Source organism: Taeniopygia guttata, chromosome 22 (assembly GCF_048771995.1).
Source record: "Taeniopygia guttata chromosome 22, bTaeGut7.mat, whole genome shotgun sequence".
NCBI classification, from domain to species: domain Eukaryota; kingdom Metazoa; phylum Chordata; class Aves; order Passeriformes; family Estrildidae; genus Taeniopygia; species Taeniopygia guttata.
Genome location: NC_133047.1, coordinates 4,649,868 through 4,667,540, shown reverse-complemented (window position 1 = coordinate 4,667,540; position 17,673 = coordinate 4,649,868). Strand labels below are relative to the sequence as shown.

Here is a 17,673-nt window from a genome sequence, read left to right as displayed (position 1 = left end):
CACCAAAAGGCATCTTGAGCTCTGATTGGTGGCAGCCCTCAGAGACCTGCAGATCTCTGTTCTGATTGGCCAGGGGCAAACAGAAGAGATTCCCTGCACTCTGATTGGTTGGAATTAAAGTTTAAAAAAAAAAAAAAAAAAAAAAGGGTGTGGGATTCCCTGTGCTCTGATTGGCTGGGACTGCAGAAGGGATTCCCCGTGCTCTGATTGGCTGGGACTGCAGAAGGGATTCCTGTGCTCTGATTGGCTGGGACTGCAGAAGGGATTCCCTGTGCTCTGATTGGCTGGGACTGCAGAAGGGATTCCCTGTGCTCTGATTGGCTGGGACTGCAGAAGGGATTCCCTGTGCTCTGATTGGCTGGGACTGCAGAAGGGATTCCCTGTGCTCTGATTGGCTCTGATTGGCTGGGACTGCAGAAGGGATTCCCTGTGCTCTGATTGGCTGGGACTGCAGAAGGGATTCCCTGTGCTCTGATTGGCTGGGACTGCAGAAGGGATTCCCCGTGCTCAGCTGGGACAGTACCAATGCCGGCCAGTGAGGACAGTCCCAAGCCCACGGCAGTGCCGGTGACAAGTGGGTGACAAGTGACAGTGCCGCGCGCAGGGACGGCTGCAGTGCCAGGCACAGGGTGCAGCGAGGGGACCATGACAGCCAGGCCCACCCAGGTGTGCGAAAGGAACCGCTCACTCCAACCCACATGGGACGCATCCCCACAGAACCGCTGGCACCTTCGGTGTCACCTTGGCCCTGCTGTGGGCAGGCCAGGCCCAGACTGTCCCCTGCCAGTGCCTGGTGCCATACAGCCGTGTCACCGTGTCCCCCCAGGGCAGACAAACGAGACCCAGGAGCCAGAGGAGGGACTTTACTGAGGGGGAGGGGGATGCCAGGGCTGCGGGGGCATCAGGGGCTGGAGGGGCGTCAGGGTTTGGGGGCACTCGGGGCTGTGCCTGTGCAGAGAGGAAAGAGCAGGGCGTGAGTCGGGGGCCAGCAGAAGCAGCTTCCCCAGCCTTCCCCCACTCCACCACACACTGCAGGGTGACCTGGCTCACCCCCACCCTACAGCCTGCAGCAGGGAAGGTTCAGAAACCACAAGCACACTCCCACCCCGCCGGCAGGCAGGGGGTGAGGGATGTAGGGTGCAAAGTGTGGGATGAAGGGGGGGGTATGGGATCAGGATGTGGGGTGCAGGATCAGGATGTGGGGTGCAGGATGCAGGGATCAGGACACAGTGCAGGATTGGGAGATGGGGTGCAGGACATTTGGTGCAGGATCAGGATGTGGGTTCAGGATCAGGTTGTAGCGTGCACAACGCAGTGCAGGACAGGGGCTGTGGGATTACCATGCAGGGTGCAAGACATGATGCAGGATGCAGGATGGGGATGTGGGGTGCAGGGCACAGGGTATGGGACATGGGGTATGGGATGGGGATGCAGGATGCGAGGTGCAGGACACAGGATGCAGGATCGGCCCATGGGATGCAGGATCAGGATACGGGTGGGCACTGACCGTGTTCAGGAGCGGCAGATGCCCATGGCAGTGCAGATGTCCTGGGGCGTGTCCCCGTTCTGCAGTGCCTCGCTGATCTTGTCCTGGTACTTCTTCACCAACCGCTTGCACACCTTGCCCACAGCCCGGCCCAGCGCCCGGCAGCCCTTCCGCATTGCTTCTGCCACTGCCGACTGCCAAAGCCACCACAGGTCAGGGGGCCACAGGGAGAGGGCCCCTAGCCCAGTCCCCCGAACCCTCATCACCCCTCACCTCGTCGGGGTCGTCACCTGCCAGCGACTGTATCTTCTTCAGGACCTTGGTGCACAGGCTGCACTTAATCCCCCTGCTCTGCCCCATGCTGTCCCTGTCCCCGTCAGACGCATTCCCCTGTGGGGACACAAAACACCCTCAGGGCTGCCTGGACCCCTGGGTGGCCCTGGCAGTACTTGGGGTTGGGGTCTCACCAGGGCCAGGCTGTCGTGGAGGTGCTGGCACTGCTGCTCCCAGCCGCAGCGCATGGCCGTGGCCGTGTCCCAGCACCAGGACGCTGGGTCACCCTGGCAGGGCAGGGGCACCGTGGCCTCTGCTGCTGCACGGGGACAGGACAGTGAGCGTGGATGCAGGTTGGGTGCCCATCACTGAAGTCCTCAGACTCCTAAACCACCTGCCCCAGGTATTCAACCCCATCCCCACCATCCCTCATGCCTGTGCTCACATCCTTCTGTTCCCACTGCTCCTAGGTCCCCACGTAGACCCCGTCCCCAAATGTCCCCAGGTGCCGGTCCCAACACGGGCACCGTGCCCACCACCCCTGGGTGCTCGGGCAGAGCCCATCCCTGCCACCCCCAGGTGCTTGTTCCCATCCCTGCAGCCCCCACCATCCCTTCTGACTGTCCCCTTGTCCTCCTTCCCACATCCCTGAGTGCCTGTCCCCACACAGAGCCCATCCCCGTCACACACAGGTCCCCACACAGAGCCCAGCCGCCGCAGCTCAATCCTCCAGGCTGCCATCCCCCTCGTCCCCCTGTGTCCTGTCCCCTCCACCTCGGGTGGCCATCAGGAGGGTCCCCATCACCTGCCAGCAGCAGCAGCAGCAGCAGGAAGGTGGCAGCCATGGCGAGCCCACAGCAGATCACTGACAGCGGGTGCCTGCCTGCGGCCCCACACCTTTTATAGAGGCCTGGGGGGTGGGGGACCAAAACCCAAACCCCACAGAACCGAGCACGGCTGCTCCACAGGGCCCCTCCTGCCTCACAGCTCCACCCCGCAGGAAGGGGTTACGGGGGGGACATGGGGGGGCTCAGCACCCCAGCCTCGCCCCTCGGGGAAATCCCACAGCGTGTGGGGCGGGAGGGAGAGCCCAGACCCCGAGATCCGTCCCGACATCGGGAGGCCTGTCCCGGGTCCGCCTTGGCCCCCTCCGGGCTCTGGGGAGCCCAAGGGCTCAGTGTGCCCCTGGGGTCAGTCCGGTGTCCCCTCTGGGGCCGGTCACGGTGCGCCCCTCACTCCTCGTGTGCCACTCACGCCCGGTGTGCCCCTCACCCCCCGTGTGCCCATCACCCCAGGTGTGCCCTTCTTCACCCCCGGTGCGCCCTTCACCCCACGTGTGTCCTTCATCCCCCGCGTGGCCTTCACCCCACGGCTTCCGAAGGGCCCCGGGTCGGTGCCGGTGTCTTGCTGTCCCGGTGTCTGTCCCGCTGTCCCGTGTCCTGCTCCCCTCCATGCCTCCTCCATGTCCCCTCCCGGTCCCTCCATGTCCCCTCCATGCCCTTCCGTGCCCCCATCCATGTCGCTCCGTGTCCCCTCCCGGTCCCCCCCGGCCCCTCCCGGTCCCTCCCGGCCCCTCCCGGTCCCTCCCGGTCCCTCCCGGTGCCCCGCCCGCGGCTCTGGCCCCGCCCCTCAGCGCATCTCGCGCTGGCTCTGACGTCACTTGGCCGCGCGCGCGGCGTTCGCGCCTTTTCCCGCCGCAGCCCCGCCCCCATGGCGGGACCCGGTCCCGGTGCCGGCGGCGACCCCGGGCCCGAACGTGATCGGCACCGGCCCCGGGCCCGAGCGTGATCGGCACCGGCCCCGGCCCCGGGCCCGAGCGTGATCGGCACCGGCCCCGACCCCGGGCCCGAGCGTGACCGGCACCGGCCCCGGGCCCGAGCGTGACCGGCACCGACCCTCGTCCCGCGCCCCCCCAGCCCGTACGTGACCGGCGGGACCGAGCCGCGACCGAGTGGCTGTCCCCGTGCGGGTGCGGGGGAGACCCGGTCGGGGGGATCCTGTGGGGTCTGCAGCCTCAGGGGGCCCGGGGGGATCCTGTGGGGTCTGCAGCCTCAGGGGGATCCTGTGGGGTCTGCAGCCTCAGGGGGCCCGGGGGGGTCCTGTGGGGTCTGCAGCCTCAGGGGGATCCTGTGGGGTCTGCAGCCTCAGTGGGGTCCTGTGGGGTCTGCAGCCTCAGGGTTGCCCCGTTGGGGCTGGCGGTGGCTCCGGTGTGCCCGGGGTCCCGGTGCCAGCGGGCTGTCCGGGCGCAGTGCCGCGGGAGGAGGATTGTGCCGGTGGGAGCGCGTTTGTTGGGGGGCGCTGGGACATGTCCGGGGGGCTGTGCCGGGCCTGGGTCCGTCTGGGAGAGGGGCGGCTGCGGGGATGTGGTGGTCAGGGTGTGTTTTATGGGGATTTCAGGTGTCCTGCTCTGTGAGGGGATTGTAGGAGAGGATGGTACGGTCACCAGGATGAGTTTGGGGATACCCTGCGTTGGGAGGAAGGGGGGCTGAGGGGTGCAGTGTGCAGAGGGAGGGTCAGACCTGCACATGGTATTTTGGGGGTGGGGAAGATCATTTTCAGGGGGACTGTTGTGCCTTGGGTGGGAGCTAGAGTCTCAATTCACCCATTTATTTTCCAGACCCGTCGTTAGAGCTCCACGCCATGTTTTCAGAGCAGGCGGCCGCCACGGCGCAGGGGCTGCTGGCCCCCCCCTCAGCCGAGCCCCCCACCTTCCCCAGGGTGGCCGTGTCGGGCTACTCGGACTGCTCGCAGCCCTTCCAGCTGGGCGAGCGCAGCTTTGCCCGGCAGTACGCCCACATCTACGCCGTGCGCCTTGCCGGCATGCGGCCTGGCCTGGAGCGGCGCGCTCGCAGCCGATGGGGTGAGCCCGGGAACCCCTCACCACGGGGGAAAGGGGGAAACACTGTCCTGGGAAAAACAGAACACTGCCGAGGAAAAACACTGCCCCAGGAAAAACACTGCCCTGGGAAAAACAAAACACTGCCCTGGAAAAACACTGAGGGGCTGAGGCGTGTCCAGGGGGGAGCGGCTGGGGGGGCTCAGGCTGGAGAAAAGGAGGTTCGGGGGGACCTTCTGACTCTCCATAATTTCCTGGCAGGAGCCAGCAGCCAGTGGGAGGGTTGGGCTCTGCTCCCAGGGAACAGGGACAGAACAAGAGGACACAACCTGAAGGTGCAGCAGGAGAGGTTTAGGTTGGATATTGAGAAAATTCCTTCGTGGAAAGGGCTGTCCAGCCCTGGCAAAGCTGCCCAGGGCAGTGCTGGAGTCCCCATCCCTGTGGGGAAGTAACAGCTGTGTGGATGTTGCACTTGGGAGCACAGGTTAGTGGTGGCCTTGGCAGCAAACATCTGTGGAGCTTAAAGCCTTCAGGTTTTATCTCGGTGTTTGGCCAGATTTATATCTGGAGTCCAGAGATGAGTGTTCCTCAGGCTGGATGTACCCTGGGGGCAAGATCCATCCCTGTTGGGGGAGTCCATCCCTGCCAGGCGGCGATCCACCCAGAACCTTCCTGCAACCTGAGCAGCTCCAGTGTACCCAGTTGTGCCAGTCCCCAGCAGCGTTGTACCCTTGACAGGGGCTGTGCAGCACAGCCAGCTCAGCCCCCCAGCTCTGGCATGCATAGGGATGATGGGACCATCCATTTGCAGGTGGGTTATGTGGCAATCCTGCTGCAGCTCCCACCTGGAGTGCTGACCTTGGGACAAACTGCATTTCCCATCGCAGATAGAAGGGGGGTGTGGGCAGGGAGAGCCCCATTGCCTTGGTCACATCGCCCCACACGTTTCAGGGAGCAGGAGTTGAGTGTGAGGTTTGTCAAGGTGGGGCTGGGGGGCCCTGGCCAGGAAGTGGGGCACAGGAGGTTGCAGAGGGATGAGAGGTGCTGGTTGTGCTGGGGGGGCTGTTTCCTGTCCTGGGGGGGTTGTGGTTCTGCGGGTGGGACCCTCAGGCTCAGAGTTTCCATCCACGGGATGAAGCAACTGGGCTGCTGGGGCTCTGCCCTCCCTCCCCAGCCCGAGATCGAATTTCCTTCAGCTTTGCCCTTCTATGGGCAAAAACCCCTTCAGTGGAAGCTTTTGGGCCGGACGCCTGTTCTTGTGCTCTCCCCAGCCCCGTGGGCTGCGTGGAAGCAAAGCCAGTGCTGGTCTTTGGTTGGCCATCCTGCGCTTTGCCAAGTGTGACAGGATCCAGTGGTTTGTAAACTCCACCTCCTGGAGTCCTGGAACGGGACCGGATTTTGGGGTTTGTTTCCCAGCAGGAAGCGCCTGCAGGCAAAAATCTGGAAAGCACAGCCCCCTCCCCCCTGAACACACATTTTGGGGAGTTTGAGCCAAAAATAAGAAACTTCAACGGGATTGTTTTTGTTCTGACTCAGAGTGTTTGCATTCCTGGGCTCGGGAATCCATGTTTCCAGTGTGGGGTGCCAGGGATGGCAGCGGGATGCTCTCCCTGGGACAAGAATCACGCTCAGCAGTGCGTGATGAGCAAAGCGGGGTTTTGGGAGAAGTGTCACCCAGAAAGGACGAGGAGCTGGTGCAGGCAGTGTTGTTTGGGAGAGGAGACCAGGAGCAGGTTCCTTGCTCCTTTCCAGGGCTTGAGGCTCAGGATGGACTTCACAGGCTGGTTTAAACAGGGAATGACAGTCCCACTGGATGGGAGGACACACACTGGATGGGGCTGGAGCACCTCTGGGTCCCCAGGGCTGGGGTAAGAAGTTTTGGGCTCACCTTGTGGTGAGGGAGATTTTTGTTCCTCAGCCACAAAGTGGGTGCAGCCGGGCCTGCGATGCTTCTTGCAGCTCCCGAGGTCCTCCAGCCTACATCCCCTGTGGATCCCTGCCTAAAGCCCAGGGACCTGTCAGCATGCCAGCACCTCCTCTGGAAGTGATGGGGATCCTGAATTCCAGCAGGGCTCTGGGGCAGAGGATCTTGCCCTGGCAGAGATCAGGTTTGGGGGTGTTTTGTCATCTCCTGCCTGTCGGCTCCAGGATGTTTGGGTTATCCCCTGGGTGAGGAGCAGGAACAGCAGCCCCCCTGCCCAAGGTGCCTCCTGGGCCCTTCCCAGGCAGAGCAGAGCAGTTACTGGGAGCCGAACACACCACCATGACCCAGCTTCCCCCCAGCACAGAGGAAATGCCTGCAGGCTTGCAGGCTCTGGAATGCTCCTCGGCCCCATCTGGCCCACACATGTCCGCTGGGCGCTGTGCCTCGAGGAGAAGCAGCAGGCTTCCCAAAACTCCCCAGCACCTCGGAGAAGCAGGAGGCTTCCCAAAATTCCCCAGCAGCTCGGCGCTGGGGCCCTGCAGCTGCTCCAGCCAGCCCCATGCCGTGCCCACTGTCCCCCCGGGGCTGCTGACCCCCGGCTCTCCACAGGGAACGACGTTGTGCTGCGGAGGCTCTCGGAGCTGCAGGAGGGAGAGAAGTGCTGCGTGGTGGGGACGCTCTTCAAGTCCATGCAGCTCCAGCCCTCCATCCTTCAGGAGATCAGCGAGGAGGTAATGGGCTCACCTCCTCCTCCTCCTCCACACAGCTCGGGGTGGGAGTTGTGCCCGCACGCCTGAGAGCTCAGCTGGGCTCCCATGGCTTCCCTGTGCTCGCTGTAGCCAGGGAAGTGGCAGAGATTTGAGCAGGATGGCCTGTGTCCAGCCTGTCCCTGAGTGCCACCTTGGTGCCAGCATGTGTGAATACCTTCCACTAGCACAGGCTGCTCCAAGCCCCATCCAGGCTGGCCTTGGACACTACCAGGGATTCAGGGGCAGCTACAGCTGCTCTGGGCAACCTGTGCCAGGCCCTCACTACCCTCACATTCCTTCCCATAGCCAATCTGAACCTGCCCTTTGTACGTCTGTTCCCCCTGCCCACCACTCCTGTTCAGTGAGTGAAACCGGCCCACCCGGGCGGTCCCAGCTGCTGGACCCCCAGCTGGGGTGCTGGCTGTACTGGTGGTGGGGTCTGGGGTTGGGGAGGGATCTTGGGGGCTGCTGGTCCTTGCTGAGGCCATAAAGCTGTCTCTGTGCCCTCGCAGCACAACCTGGTGCCTCAGCCGCCCCTGCCCAAGTACATCCAGCCCTCTGACGAGCTGATCCTGGAGGACGAGCTGCAGCGCATCAAGCTGGAAGGAGCCATTGACGTGCAGAGGCTGGTGACAGGTAAGGGACAGCGCTGGCTCTGCGGTGGCACCCGCCCTGCCGGGGCTGAGCGCCTGCTGTGCCACAGGGACCATCGTGGCTGTGTACGGCTGCGAGCAGGACAACGGCAGGTTCCTGGTGGAGGATCACTGCTTCGCCGACCTGCCACCACCGCTGCCCTGGAGCGGGCCCAGCTCGGACCGGTGAGGCAGCAGCAGCAGGATGGGGCTGTGTCCCTGAGCCCCTGGTGCCAAGGGGGCTGGCAGGGGGTCTGGGCCCCCTGCCCCGGCTCTCTGAAGCCCCTAAGTTTGGGAGCGTGGCACACTGCCTGAGCCTCTCTGTCCTTCCAGGTACGTGCTGCTGGCCTCGGGGCTGGGGCTGGGCAGCGTGAGTGGGGAGGCCCTGCTGAGCACGCAGCTGCTGGTGGATGTGGTGACAGGGCAGCTGGGTGCAGAGGGTGAGCAGAGCTGTGCTGCCCACATCACCCGTGTCATTCTGGCCGGGAATCTGCTGAGTCAGAACACGCAGAGCCGAGACACCATCAACAAGGTACGGTGAGGAGGGGGCTGCAGCCTTGCCGTGCTCCTGGGGCGCTGGGAGGGCGTGGGGAGGGGCTCCAGGGCTGTCCCTCACTGTCTTCCTGCTTACCCAGGCCAAGTACTTGACCAAGAAGACACAGGCTGCAAGTGTGGAGGCTGTGAAGATGCTGGATGAGATCCTGCTGCAGCTCTGTGTGAGTGCTTGGGGTTGGCCAGGAAATCAGGTTCCTCTAGGGGAGGGAACCTTGTTCCTGAGGCAGGGTAGCAGTTCAGGATGCAGAGTGGCAAAACCTCCTTCCCCTTCACCCAACTTCCCTTTGAGCACCCCATATGGAGAGGCAGATCACAGCCCAGCTCCAAATTCTTCTCCAGGGGTCTGGCCTCCTCCGTGAAGCCGAGCGGGGTGTGCTGGGGAAAAGGAGCAGCAGTGACACCAGGGCTTTGCTCTGAGCCCTCTTGGAGGGTACTTTGGCCACGATTGATCCCGCTCTGCCCGCAGACCTCCGTGCCTGTGGATGTGATGCCCGGCGAGTTTGACCCCACCAACTACACGCTGCCGCAGCAGCCCCTGCACCGCTGCATGCTGCCCCTGGCCAGCGCCTACGCCACCCTGCGCCTCGTCACCAACCCCTACCAGGCCAGCCTGGATGGTGTCAGGTAAGCAAACCTACCAGCTCTGCTGCCTGCCAGCGGCGTGGGATCATGGGATGCGTTCTGGCATGTCCAGCATCTGAAGCTGCCCTTCTTTCCTCCATAATGTAGGTTTTTAGGGACATCAGGACAAAACATCAGTGATATCTTCAAATACAGCAGCATGGATGACTACCTGGAGATCCTGGAGTGGACACTGCTGGTGGGACACATCAGCCCCACGGCCCCAGACACCCTGGGTATGGTGAGGGCTGGGGGGTTGCTGAATGGGGGGGTTTTCCCAGGGGCTCCCCTCCTAATTCCCATCCTCCACAGGCTGTTACCCGTTCTACAAATCTGACCCGTTCATCCTCACCGAGTGCCCTCACGTCTACTTCTGTGGCAACGCGCCCCATTTCCAGAGCAAGCTGCTCCAAGGTAGGTCTCGGAGCACCCCCAGATCCTCCTGGGGCTGCTGGGGGCTCCTGTGCCTGACACCCACCTGTGTTTGCAGGGAAGGAGGGGCAGCGGGTGCTGCTGCTGACGGTGCCGGACTTCAGTGCCACGCAGACTGCCTGCCTGGTCAACCTGCACGACCTCAGCTGCCAGCCCATCACCTTCTCCAGCTTTGGGGCTGACAGCGAGGACGGGGACATGGAGCTTGAACACTGACCACAGGGAGGGCACAGACTCCTTTGTCTGTCCTCTGGGAGGGTGACAGAGCTGGGGAAGCACTGGAGGGACAGGATGTTCATACCAATATAACTTGATTTATTTGTGTAACAAAAACTGTATGGAGGGGAGAAAGGCTGTGCCTGCCTCCATGGGCCCTGCCCAGGAGAGCAGTACCACCCCTGCCACCCCGCTGGGACACAGACAGCGGGCTGGCACTGCCCAGCTCTGAGGGACAGGGTGGCATGTCCCTGACAGCACCCAGCTGTTGGCCACAGTGCCTGCAGTCCTTGGAAGCAGCAAGGTGAGGGGCTGGAGCCCACCTGGACCAGCTGCCTGGGCTCAGGGAGGACGTTGGAAGCGGATGCCAAAGCGTCCGACTGGCTTGAAGCAGAGTGAGGGGCAAGTGTCCCTAGTCCCCAAAGTTCACGGTGTAGGTTTCGGCCGTGGTGAGGGGCTGCGCTGTCCCCGTGTGCAGCTCCCAGCCCTCCGTCTCCGTCACCAGCTCGGTGACCACCTCTGTCTCGGTGTCCATCTCCCAGGTGCCAGCAGTGGGTGGCTCCTGGCTCCAGGGCGTGTAGGCCGTGCTGCTGAAGGGGAAGGGCAGGGCGGTGCTGGGCGGCGGGGCTGTGGGGCTGCCAGTGGCCGCCGTGGCGTTGAGGCGCCGCAGCCGCATCTGCTCCCGCAGCCGCATGCGGTGCCGCAGCCGCATCCGCAGGCGCAGGCGCTCGCGGGGCGTCATGGGCCGGCCGGGCACCACGCGGCGGATCGGCCGGTTCCCGTTCATGGCCATGATCTCCCGGATGCGCTTCCAGTTGGAGCGCGACAGGACGAAGTTGCACTGGGTGGCCCCGATGTCGTAGAGGACGTGGCAAGTCTTGACGCTGGGGTTGTAGCCCTCGGCCCGCGCCGACACGCGGTACTCGCCCGGGTTCAGGATGCGCCAGTAGTCCCCGCCGCTGGCTGCAGATACGGGGGGCAGCGGGGTGGAGCGGGCCGGGGGCCGTGCTGCCGGTGCCCTGCCAGCACCTCACGGTACCTACCTGTCCTGACGTTGTGGTTGATGCCGCCCACCACAATGGTGGCGTTGGCAATGGGCTCTCCCTGCTGGTCTGTCACCACACCCTTGATTCCCCGGTGGATCTGGGTGAGGAAATGGGATCAGTGGAACTGTGTGGGACCGCTGGGGCAGCTGTGGTCATGTCCTGGTGCACACCTGCTCCATGAAGGTGAGAAGAGACTCCTTGTTGTTCTCCCACTCCTGCTGCAGCTCGCTCTCATGGGGGAACTTGTCACAGCCCAGGTAAACGGAGAGCTCCAGGCAGTTGGTGTGCAAGTAGCTGAAGTCATTCATACCTGCAAGAGCACAGTTGTGCCCACCCAGCCCCTTGCTCGCCTGCCAGTGGCCGGGTTACGGGGCAGCCACGCCACTGGCCCCAACTTACTGCCAGCGCGGGGCCGCCACTTGGCGCCCTGCACGATGCCCATGGCGTCGGTCACGTCCTGCGCGTGGCAGCCCCCGCGGAAGGTCTCGGCCATGGTGAGGTGTGCTGAGGCGTAGGAGATGGCGAGCCAGCGGAACACGGCGTGGTCGGGCGTCTCCTGCAGCTCGGGGCGCTCATCCTCATAGTCCGGCGGGCGCGGGGCGGCTGCCGGCGTTGGGGGGCTGGGCCGGGCCGTGTCGAAGGGGAAGGACACCAGCTTCTCCCCGCCCTGCAGGTTGGCTCCCAGTACGAAGGGGTTCTTGTCCATCCACGCCATGACAGCCCGTGTCTCCACTGCCACCTGTGAGGCAGGCACAGGGCGTGAGGTGTCACCCCCTGCCACCCTCCCCCCGCCCCTGTGCCCTGTGCCGCACTCACCGCCGCATCCTCGGACAGGTAGTGCTCTGGGATGGGGATGTGGTGGTTGGGGAACTGGTGGGGCACCAGCCGCCTCTCCTCGGCTGCCCACAGCGCTGAGGCCAGGTCGGGGAAGTTCTCAAAGAGGTCAAAGCCTTCCTCTGTCCAATGGCCCAGTGCCCAGTTGCCCAGTTCAGAACCCTGTGGGTGGCCCGGGGCACTGGTGAGTCCAGGGGGGCTGCATCCCACCACCCATGTCCCAGCCCACTGTTCCTGGTCCCATCCCCTTATCTAAACATCTCGGGTGCCCAGCTTGGAGCCCTGCGGCCAGTCCAAGGCACTGGTGAGCTCTGAGGGGGGGCTGCATCCTCCTGCTTTGCCACCCCATCCCACTGTCCCACTGTCCCACAGCCCACGCTACATCCTGCCCCACTGTCCCATCTCACTGCCTCATGGGCCCCTCACCGCCTCGTGGGCCAGCTCGTAGCCATCGGGGTTGAGGGATGGGACGAGGTGGATGCGGGTGTCGGTGACCAGGCCCCGCACGCGGGGATTCCCGTCCTGGTACTCCTTGCACAGGAACTGCATCAGCAGCAGCAGCAGCTCCCGGCCCAGCGCCTCGTTGCCGTGCAGCCCCGCCGTGTACCGGAACTCGGGCTCACCTGGAGGGGCCGAGGAAGGTCAGCAAACACCTGGGACCGTGCCTGGGGGCCTCAGTCCCTCACACCTCCCTCACCTGTCTCGTGCTCGCCCGGGTTGTCGGAGACCTCCATGGCGTAGATCTTCAGCCCCCGTGAGCTCTTGCCAATGTTGTAGATGCGGGTGATGGTGGGACACTCCTCATTCACCACCTTCATCAGCTGCAGGGTGGGGAGAGATGGGGGCAGTGCTTGGGGGGACAAGCCCACACCCTGCAGAGAATCTCACGCCCACGGAGGATCCCTCCCTGTGAAGATGCCCACCACCACAGGAGTGCCCACAGCCACAGAGAATGCCATGCCCCAAAGATGCGCTCACCATCACAGAGATGTCCACTCCTCATGCACGATCCCACCACCATGAAGGATCCCACAGCCATGGGTGCTCCATCCCTTACAGAGGACCCCACCCCTGCTGGATCTGCCCCCCAGCAGAGCCCACCTGCCTCATGTCCTTGTAGGAGTGGTGTCGGAAGTCCAGGTTGTCTGTGGAGGTCACCTCGTTCTGCTGGGTGTAGTAGCTGCTGACAGCTGTGGAGGGGACAGGGACACAGCAGCGGGGGCTGGCTGTAGAGATCCCACCCCCTGTGGCCCCCAGGCTGCTTCGGGGTGACTCTTACCAGAGAGGGGGCACCCGAGGACCTCAAGGCGCAGGCAGAGGCTCCCGTTCCAGCGCTGGGGGTAGATTCGGATGTACCGGGCCACCATGGGCTCCGGGAACTCGCTCAGCACCGGCGTGTCCTTGTCCACGTTGCCGTAAAACATCTGCCCAGGAGGGAGAGATGTACCCAAGAGGCCGCCCGTGGCTGCCACGTCACCCGCCCAGACCAGTCCCCACCATCTCCTCGTAGCCGTTGCTGTACATCACCCAGTGCTGGCTGTCGTTGCTGAAGCCCACGTAGAAGCTGGTGACAAAGTCATCGCTGTGGGAGGACAGGGACAGGTTGGGACGGGGGTCCCCAGGCTGCTCCCCCACCCCACGTCCCCGCTCCAGCCCCAGGTGCCCGTACTGGATCTGGGAGTCGCGGCCCTGGGTGATGACCCCGGTGAACATGGTGACGCGGCGCGTGTCCACCTCGAGCCAGTGCGCCCGGCTGTCGTCCTCGGCGCACCACGCCCCGTCGAAGAAATCGTCCTCGTTGGTGCCTGCCTGGGGAGCGGGGAGCGGGACGTGGGTGGGGGTGTCCCCGTGGCCCCCGGGCGGGCGCTGGGGGTGACCCTCACCTGCATGTTGAGGCGGCCGCGCTGGGCACCCAGGCCGTGGCGCAGCATGGAGGAGGCCAGGATCTGGTCATCCTCGATGCGGTGGGACTCCAGCCCGATTGGGGGACACCCTGGGGACAGCAGGGGGTGATGGCTTCCCCTCCAGGCAGGGTGTCCCTGTCACCCCAGGAGTGGGGACACTCACTTTTCTTCTCTGCTGGAGGGGCCCATTCCTCCTCATCTGGATCCCACTTCTTTCCTCCTGGCTTTTTGGGTTTTCCTGGCAAAGGAAAAGGCACAGTGAAGGAGACAGGGACAGCTGTGAGGGGACAGGAATGGGGGCTGGCACCCACCTTTGCGGTCCTGCCCCTTCTCCTCTGCCCAGCGCTCTTCCTCCTCCTCCTCCTCTTTCTTGGGCTTCGCTGTTGGTGAGGTGACATCCACCCCAGGGACGTGACACCAGTCCCAGAAACATGCCACCCACCCCAAGAATGTGACACCCGCCGTGGCGATGGAACCCAGCCCAGGGACACACCACCCTCCCTGTGCCCTGTGGCTCTGCCACCGTCCCTGGGGCACACATGCCCACCCCAGGCCCTGCCACCCCACCCAGCCCCCTCCACCGCTCTCACAGGGTCTGATTTTCTCTTCGTCTGTCTCCGTCTTGTCCTCCTTGTCCGGGTGCTCGTGGGGCTTCGTCGGGGGGGGCAGCCCGTAGGTCCCTGGGGAGCACAGGGTGTGGGGCTGGGCCAGCCTCCTGCAGATGGGGGGGAGGGATGGGGGGGTGGGCTGCCCTGTCCCTCCAGCTCCTCACTCACACTCATCGTAGTCCGGTGGCTCGAAGCCCTCGCCGTAGTCCCCGTCGGTCACCGGGCCAGGCAGGGGGGGCTGCGGGAGGGGCTGTGGGGGGGGCTGCGGGGGGGGCTCCTCCGGCTCTGCTTGGAGGAGGGAAGGGGCTGTGCTGGAGATGGGGAGGCACTGAGGGTCCCCATGTCCCTGCAGGGTGCCCCGTGTCCCCTATGGGGTCCCTACGGGGTCAGCCCCCCCACCAGGCACCCACATTTCCCTTTCGGGTTCCCCTTGTCCCCATCAGACCCCTCTGTATCCCTGTAACTGGGATGGCCATGCCCCCAGGAGATCCCCACAAGTGTCCAGCCAGAAGTCCCGCAAGCTCCAGTGGGAACTCCATGTCCCTGCAGGGTTCTCCATGCCCTCACAGGGTCCCCATGTCCCTGCAGGGTTCTCCATGCCCTCACAGGGTCCCCATGTTCCTGCAGGGTTCTCTGTGTCCCTACAGGACCCCTCTATATCCCCTCAGGACCCCCGTGTGCCACCAAGAGAGCCCCACGCCCCTACAGGGTCCCTTATGCTGTCCCCATGCTCACCCCAGCTCCAGGTGCCCCAAAACGCTGCTTCCCTGGTTCCCAAGGCTGGGGGCTGCCCCCCAGCCTCACCCCGAGCAGTGCCAGCCCCCCGTGTCCCCATCCTGCCACGTACGCGTCTCCTCGGGCTGGGGCCAGACCCGCTCGGGTCTCCTCCTGCCCGGGGGCTTGGGGGGCTTCCGCTGCCGCCGGACGAACTCGACTGGGGACACAGAGGGTGGCGCTGGCTTTGTGCTGAGGGCGGGGGGGACGTGCCCCCCATCCCTCCCCGCGGGCAGCGCCCGGCTCCGTACAGTCCTCGTAGTCCTCCCGCTCCAGCTGCTCGTTGTAGTCCAGGGTCGGGGGCTCCGGCTCCTCGGGGACCTCTGCAGACAAGGGACACGGGTGGCACTGGGGTCAGGCAGGACAGCAGGAGGTGGCACTTGGGAACCCTGAGGTAAGGGTGGCCCTGGGGCACAGAGGAGGTGACACCTGGGAGCAGGGAATGAGTGCAGGGCACAGGAAAGGGACACCAGCCAGGAGGGAGGTGGCACTGGGATGCAGGGAGAGGGTGCTGGGACAAAGGAAGGTGACACAGGGGTGCAGGAAGGTGGCATTTGGGAACAAGGAGGTGCCTGTGCTGCAGGAGCATGGCCCTGGGGACAGTGGCGTGCAGCAAGGTGACGTTTGGGGACAGGGAGGTAGTCCCAACACACAAGGAGATAGCCCCAGGGTGCAGAGTGGTGGCCCTGGCCTGCAGAGGAGTGTCCCCAAGACAGGGTGGTGGCCCTGGGGACTCGGCACTCACCTGGCTGGGGCTCAGGGTTCCAGTCCTCCCTGCCCGGCCCCCAGCGCTCATTTGGTGGCTCTTCCAGCTCTCCTGGGGACAGAGGGAGGGGCTGGCACGGCCTCCAGGCCCCTGGCCTGGCCCCCCCAGCCCCACAGGGGGAAGAAAATCCCACGGGAAGCAAAGTGGGAGGACAGAAGGGAAACCCACGGGGACAAAGCCCAGACAGCTGTAGGTGCTGCCAGGGCAGCTGGGCAGGATATAGGGTGAAGCTCTGCTGGGCTGAGACCTCCCACCCCAACCCCACTAGTGGCAAGATGGGTGTCCCCAAAACTCACCTCGGACACCTCCATCCTCCTCCTCCTCCTCCTCCTTGTGAGAAGGCTCCAGGAACTCGGGGATCTCTTCATTCTCCTTGCCCTGTGAGGGCTGGCGGACAGTAGGGGGGCTTGGTGGCACCGGTGGTTTCTTGCCAGAGGATTTGGTGGCCTTGGGTGGCTTCTCCTTGGGCGGCTTCTCCTTGGGCTTTTTGGAGCCTTTTGGGGGTTTTTCAGAGCCTTTTGATGGGTTTTCTGAGCCTTTCGGCGGCTTCTCCTTGGATTTCTTGGGGGGTTTGTTCTTGCCCCGGTCTTTGTCCTTGACCTTGTCCCTGTCCTTATCCTTCTTGGGGCCCCGGGGTCTCTCCTTGGGCTTCTTGGGGGGTTTTTCCTTCTTCCCCTTCCTGGGTTTCTCAGGCTCCAGCAGAGACTCCGGAGAGCCTGAGGGGACAGGAGGGGGAGCGGCCGCCCCAGGCAGGGTGAGCGTGGCGGGGCCGGGCTGGGGAAGCCGCATCCCGCCGGCCCCGCTGCTCGGGCTCCCGGTGCCGCTCACTCACCCGTGCCGGTGCCGGTGCCGGTGCCCAGGTCGGTGCCGAAGCCCAGCTCAGTACCGTCCCGGTCCCCGCCGTCCCCGGGTCCAAGGAAGCCCCGCAGAAACTCCTCGATCTCGGCGTCGGTGAGCGCGGGGGGCCCCGGGGTTGCCCCCGGTGCCGGTACCGGCAGCAGCGGCAGCAGCGCGGCCGTCAGCAGGAGGCAGGAGCGGGGCGGCCCCGCCGGGACCATCGCGCTCCGCACCGGCCCCGCTCCCCGCGAGCCCCGCGAGCCCCGGGCGGGCGGGCCGGGGGCGGCGCCGCGGCCGGGGGCGGCACCGGGCGGGGTCCGCTCGGCACCGGCGCTTCACGGACCGGGCTGGCGGAACGGGACGGGCACCGACACCATGGCACTGTCACCGGCCCGGTACTGGCACTGCACCGGGACCGCCGGGACCCCGCCCTGACACCGCGCGGGACCGGCACCGGGACCAGGACCGGCACCGCGACACCGGGACTGAGCCCGCACCGGCGCCGGGACTGAGCCCGCACCGGCACCGGGACCGGCACCGCGACAGCGGGACTGAGCCCACACCGGCACCGGGACTGGCACCGGGACTGAGCCCACACCGGCACCGGGACTGAGCCCACACCAGCGCTGTGCGGGGTCTGGTTTGCAGGTGCGGGGCACCAGCAGGAGACCGGTGCCACCGGCCCAGCCGCCCGTGCCGGCCCCGGGGCTGGCACCGGCACCGCGCTCCCAGCACGGGCGGGCACACGGACACGGCACACGGACACGGCACACACGGCACACGGCTGGCTCCCATATCCCGGCACCTCCTGTGCCCCTGTACGCACACTGCGCGTGGAACATGCACGGAACGCACACGGAACACACATGGAACACACACTGCACATGGAACACACACTGCGCGTGGAACACACATGGAACACACACAGAACACACACTGCACATGGAAAATACACTGCACATGGAACACACATGGAACACACACTGCACATGAGATCCCACATGGAATACACACAGAACATGAGATCCCACACAGAACATACATAGAACACACACTGCACATGAGATCCCACACCCCCACACGGGTCACACACTGCCCACGGACCCCGCACACGCCTGGCAGTGCCTGGGGCTCCCCGCACACGGAGGAAGGACACACGGGGTGCGGCACACGTGCTCTG

General features: G+C 64.8%; 3 protein-coding genes across 6 annotated transcripts; 1 reads left to right on the top strand and 2 right to left on the bottom strand.

Moving 5' to 3' along the window:
• Window positions 1-848: 848 nt before the first annotated feature.
• On the bottom strand, window positions 849-3,298 carry GNLY (granulysin). Of its 4 annotated transcripts, none has more exons than XM_072917791.1 (5): window positions 3,089-3,298; window positions 1,954-2,078; window positions 1,760-1,876; window positions 1,508-1,680; window positions 849-948 (listed from the first exon to the last, which is right to left on the bottom strand). In XM_072917791.1, the coding sequence occupies exons 1-4, from the start codon at window positions 3,210-3,212 to the stop codon at window positions 1,513-1,515; spliced, it is 534 nt and encodes a 177-aa protein (XP_072773892.1). In that variant the 5' UTR covers window positions 3,213-3,298; the 3' UTR covers window positions 849-948; window positions 1,508-1,512. The 4 variants fall into 4 exon arrangements, with proteins under 4 accessions (XP_072773892.1, XP_072773893.1, XP_030145989.4 ...); XM_072917792.1 differs by having other exon boundaries at window positions 3,125-3,296; XM_030290129.4 differs by having other exon boundaries at window positions 1,954-2,075; window positions 2,565-3,232.
• Window positions 3,299-3,414: 116 nt separating this feature from the next.
• Window positions 3,415-9,841, top strand: POLD2 (DNA polymerase delta 2, accessory subunit). The gene is made up of 11 exons (XM_030290111.4): window positions 3,415-3,678; window positions 4,377-4,619; window positions 7,129-7,250; window positions 7,781-7,904; window positions 7,972-8,086; window positions 8,234-8,432; window positions 8,536-8,616; window positions 8,922-9,079; window positions 9,185-9,312; window positions 9,389-9,490; window positions 9,567-9,841. The coding sequence occupies exons 2-11, from the start codon at window positions 4,400-4,402 to the stop codon at window positions 9,722-9,724; spliced, it is 1,407 nt and encodes a 468-aa protein (XP_030145971.4). The 5' UTR covers window positions 3,415-3,678; window positions 4,377-4,399; the 3' UTR covers window positions 9,725-9,841.
• On the bottom strand, window positions 9,803-16,782 carry AEBP1 (AE binding protein 1). The gene is made up of 21 exons (XM_030290090.4): window positions 16,489-16,782; window positions 15,953-16,372; window positions 15,636-15,707; window positions 15,142-15,213; window positions 14,964-15,050; window positions 14,285-14,401; window positions 14,099-14,188; window positions 13,820-13,888; window positions 13,672-13,746; window positions 13,488-13,597; window positions 13,274-13,413; window positions 13,102-13,186; window positions 12,884-13,028; window positions 12,706-12,794; window positions 12,302-12,425; window positions 12,031-12,227; window positions 11,587-11,766; window positions 11,170-11,509; window positions 10,941-11,080; window positions 10,768-10,867; window positions 9,803-10,687 (listed from the first exon to the last, which is right to left on the bottom strand). Exons 1-21 carry the CDS (start codon window positions 16,712-16,714, stop codon window positions 10,137-10,139), a joined length of 3,429 nt encoding a protein of 1,142 aa, XP_030145950.4. The 5' UTR covers window positions 16,715-16,782; the 3' UTR covers window positions 9,803-10,136.
• Between the last annotated feature and the right edge of the window lie 891 nt (window positions 16,783-17,673).

What these genes read in the sequence shown, in the direction of transcription:
- GNLY (XM_072917791.1), bottom strand. Translation starts at nt 3,212, where the DNA reads ATGGAGGGGAGCAGGACACGGGACAGCGGGACAGACACCGGGACAGCA. An exon ending in GGATGAAGGACACACGTGGG is followed by an intron (nt 2,079 to 3,088) that starts GTGAAGGGCGCA and finishes GTCCCCGTGCAG; the next exon opens with CAGCAGAGGCCACGGTGCCC. An exon ending in CAGGTGACGACCCCGACGAG is followed by an intron (nt 1,681 to 1,759) that starts GTGAGGGGTGAT and finishes TGGCTTTGGCAG; the next exon opens with TCGGCAGTGGCAGAAGCAAT.
- POLD2 (XM_030290111.4), top strand. Translation starts at nt 4,400, where the DNA reads ATGTTTTCAGAGCAGGCGGCCGCCACGGCGCAGGGGCTGCTGGCCCCC. An exon ending in GCGCGCTCGCAGCCGATGGG is followed by an intron (nt 4,620 to 7,128) that starts GTGAGCCCGGGA and finishes GGCTCTCCACAG; the next exon opens with GGAACGACGTTGTGCTGCGG. An exon ending in AGATCCTGCTGCAGCTCTGT is followed by an intron (nt 8,617 to 8,921) that starts GTGAGTGCTTGG and finishes CTCTGCCCGCAG; the next exon opens with ACCTCCGTGCCTGTGGATGT.
- AEBP1 (XM_030290090.4), bottom strand. Translation starts at nt 16,714, where the DNA reads ATGGTCCCGGCGGGGCCGCCCCGCTCCTGCCTCCTGCTGACGGCCGCG. An exon ending in CCTCGGGTGCCCCCTCTCTG is followed by an intron (nt 12,795 to 12,883) that starts GTAAGAGTCACC and finishes TCCCCTCCACAG; the next exon opens with CTGTCAGCAGCTACTACACC. An exon ending in CCTACAAGGACATGAGGCAG is followed by an intron (nt 12,426 to 12,705) that starts GTGGGCTCTGCT and finishes CCCACCCTGCAG; the next exon opens with CTGATGAAGGTGGTGAATGA.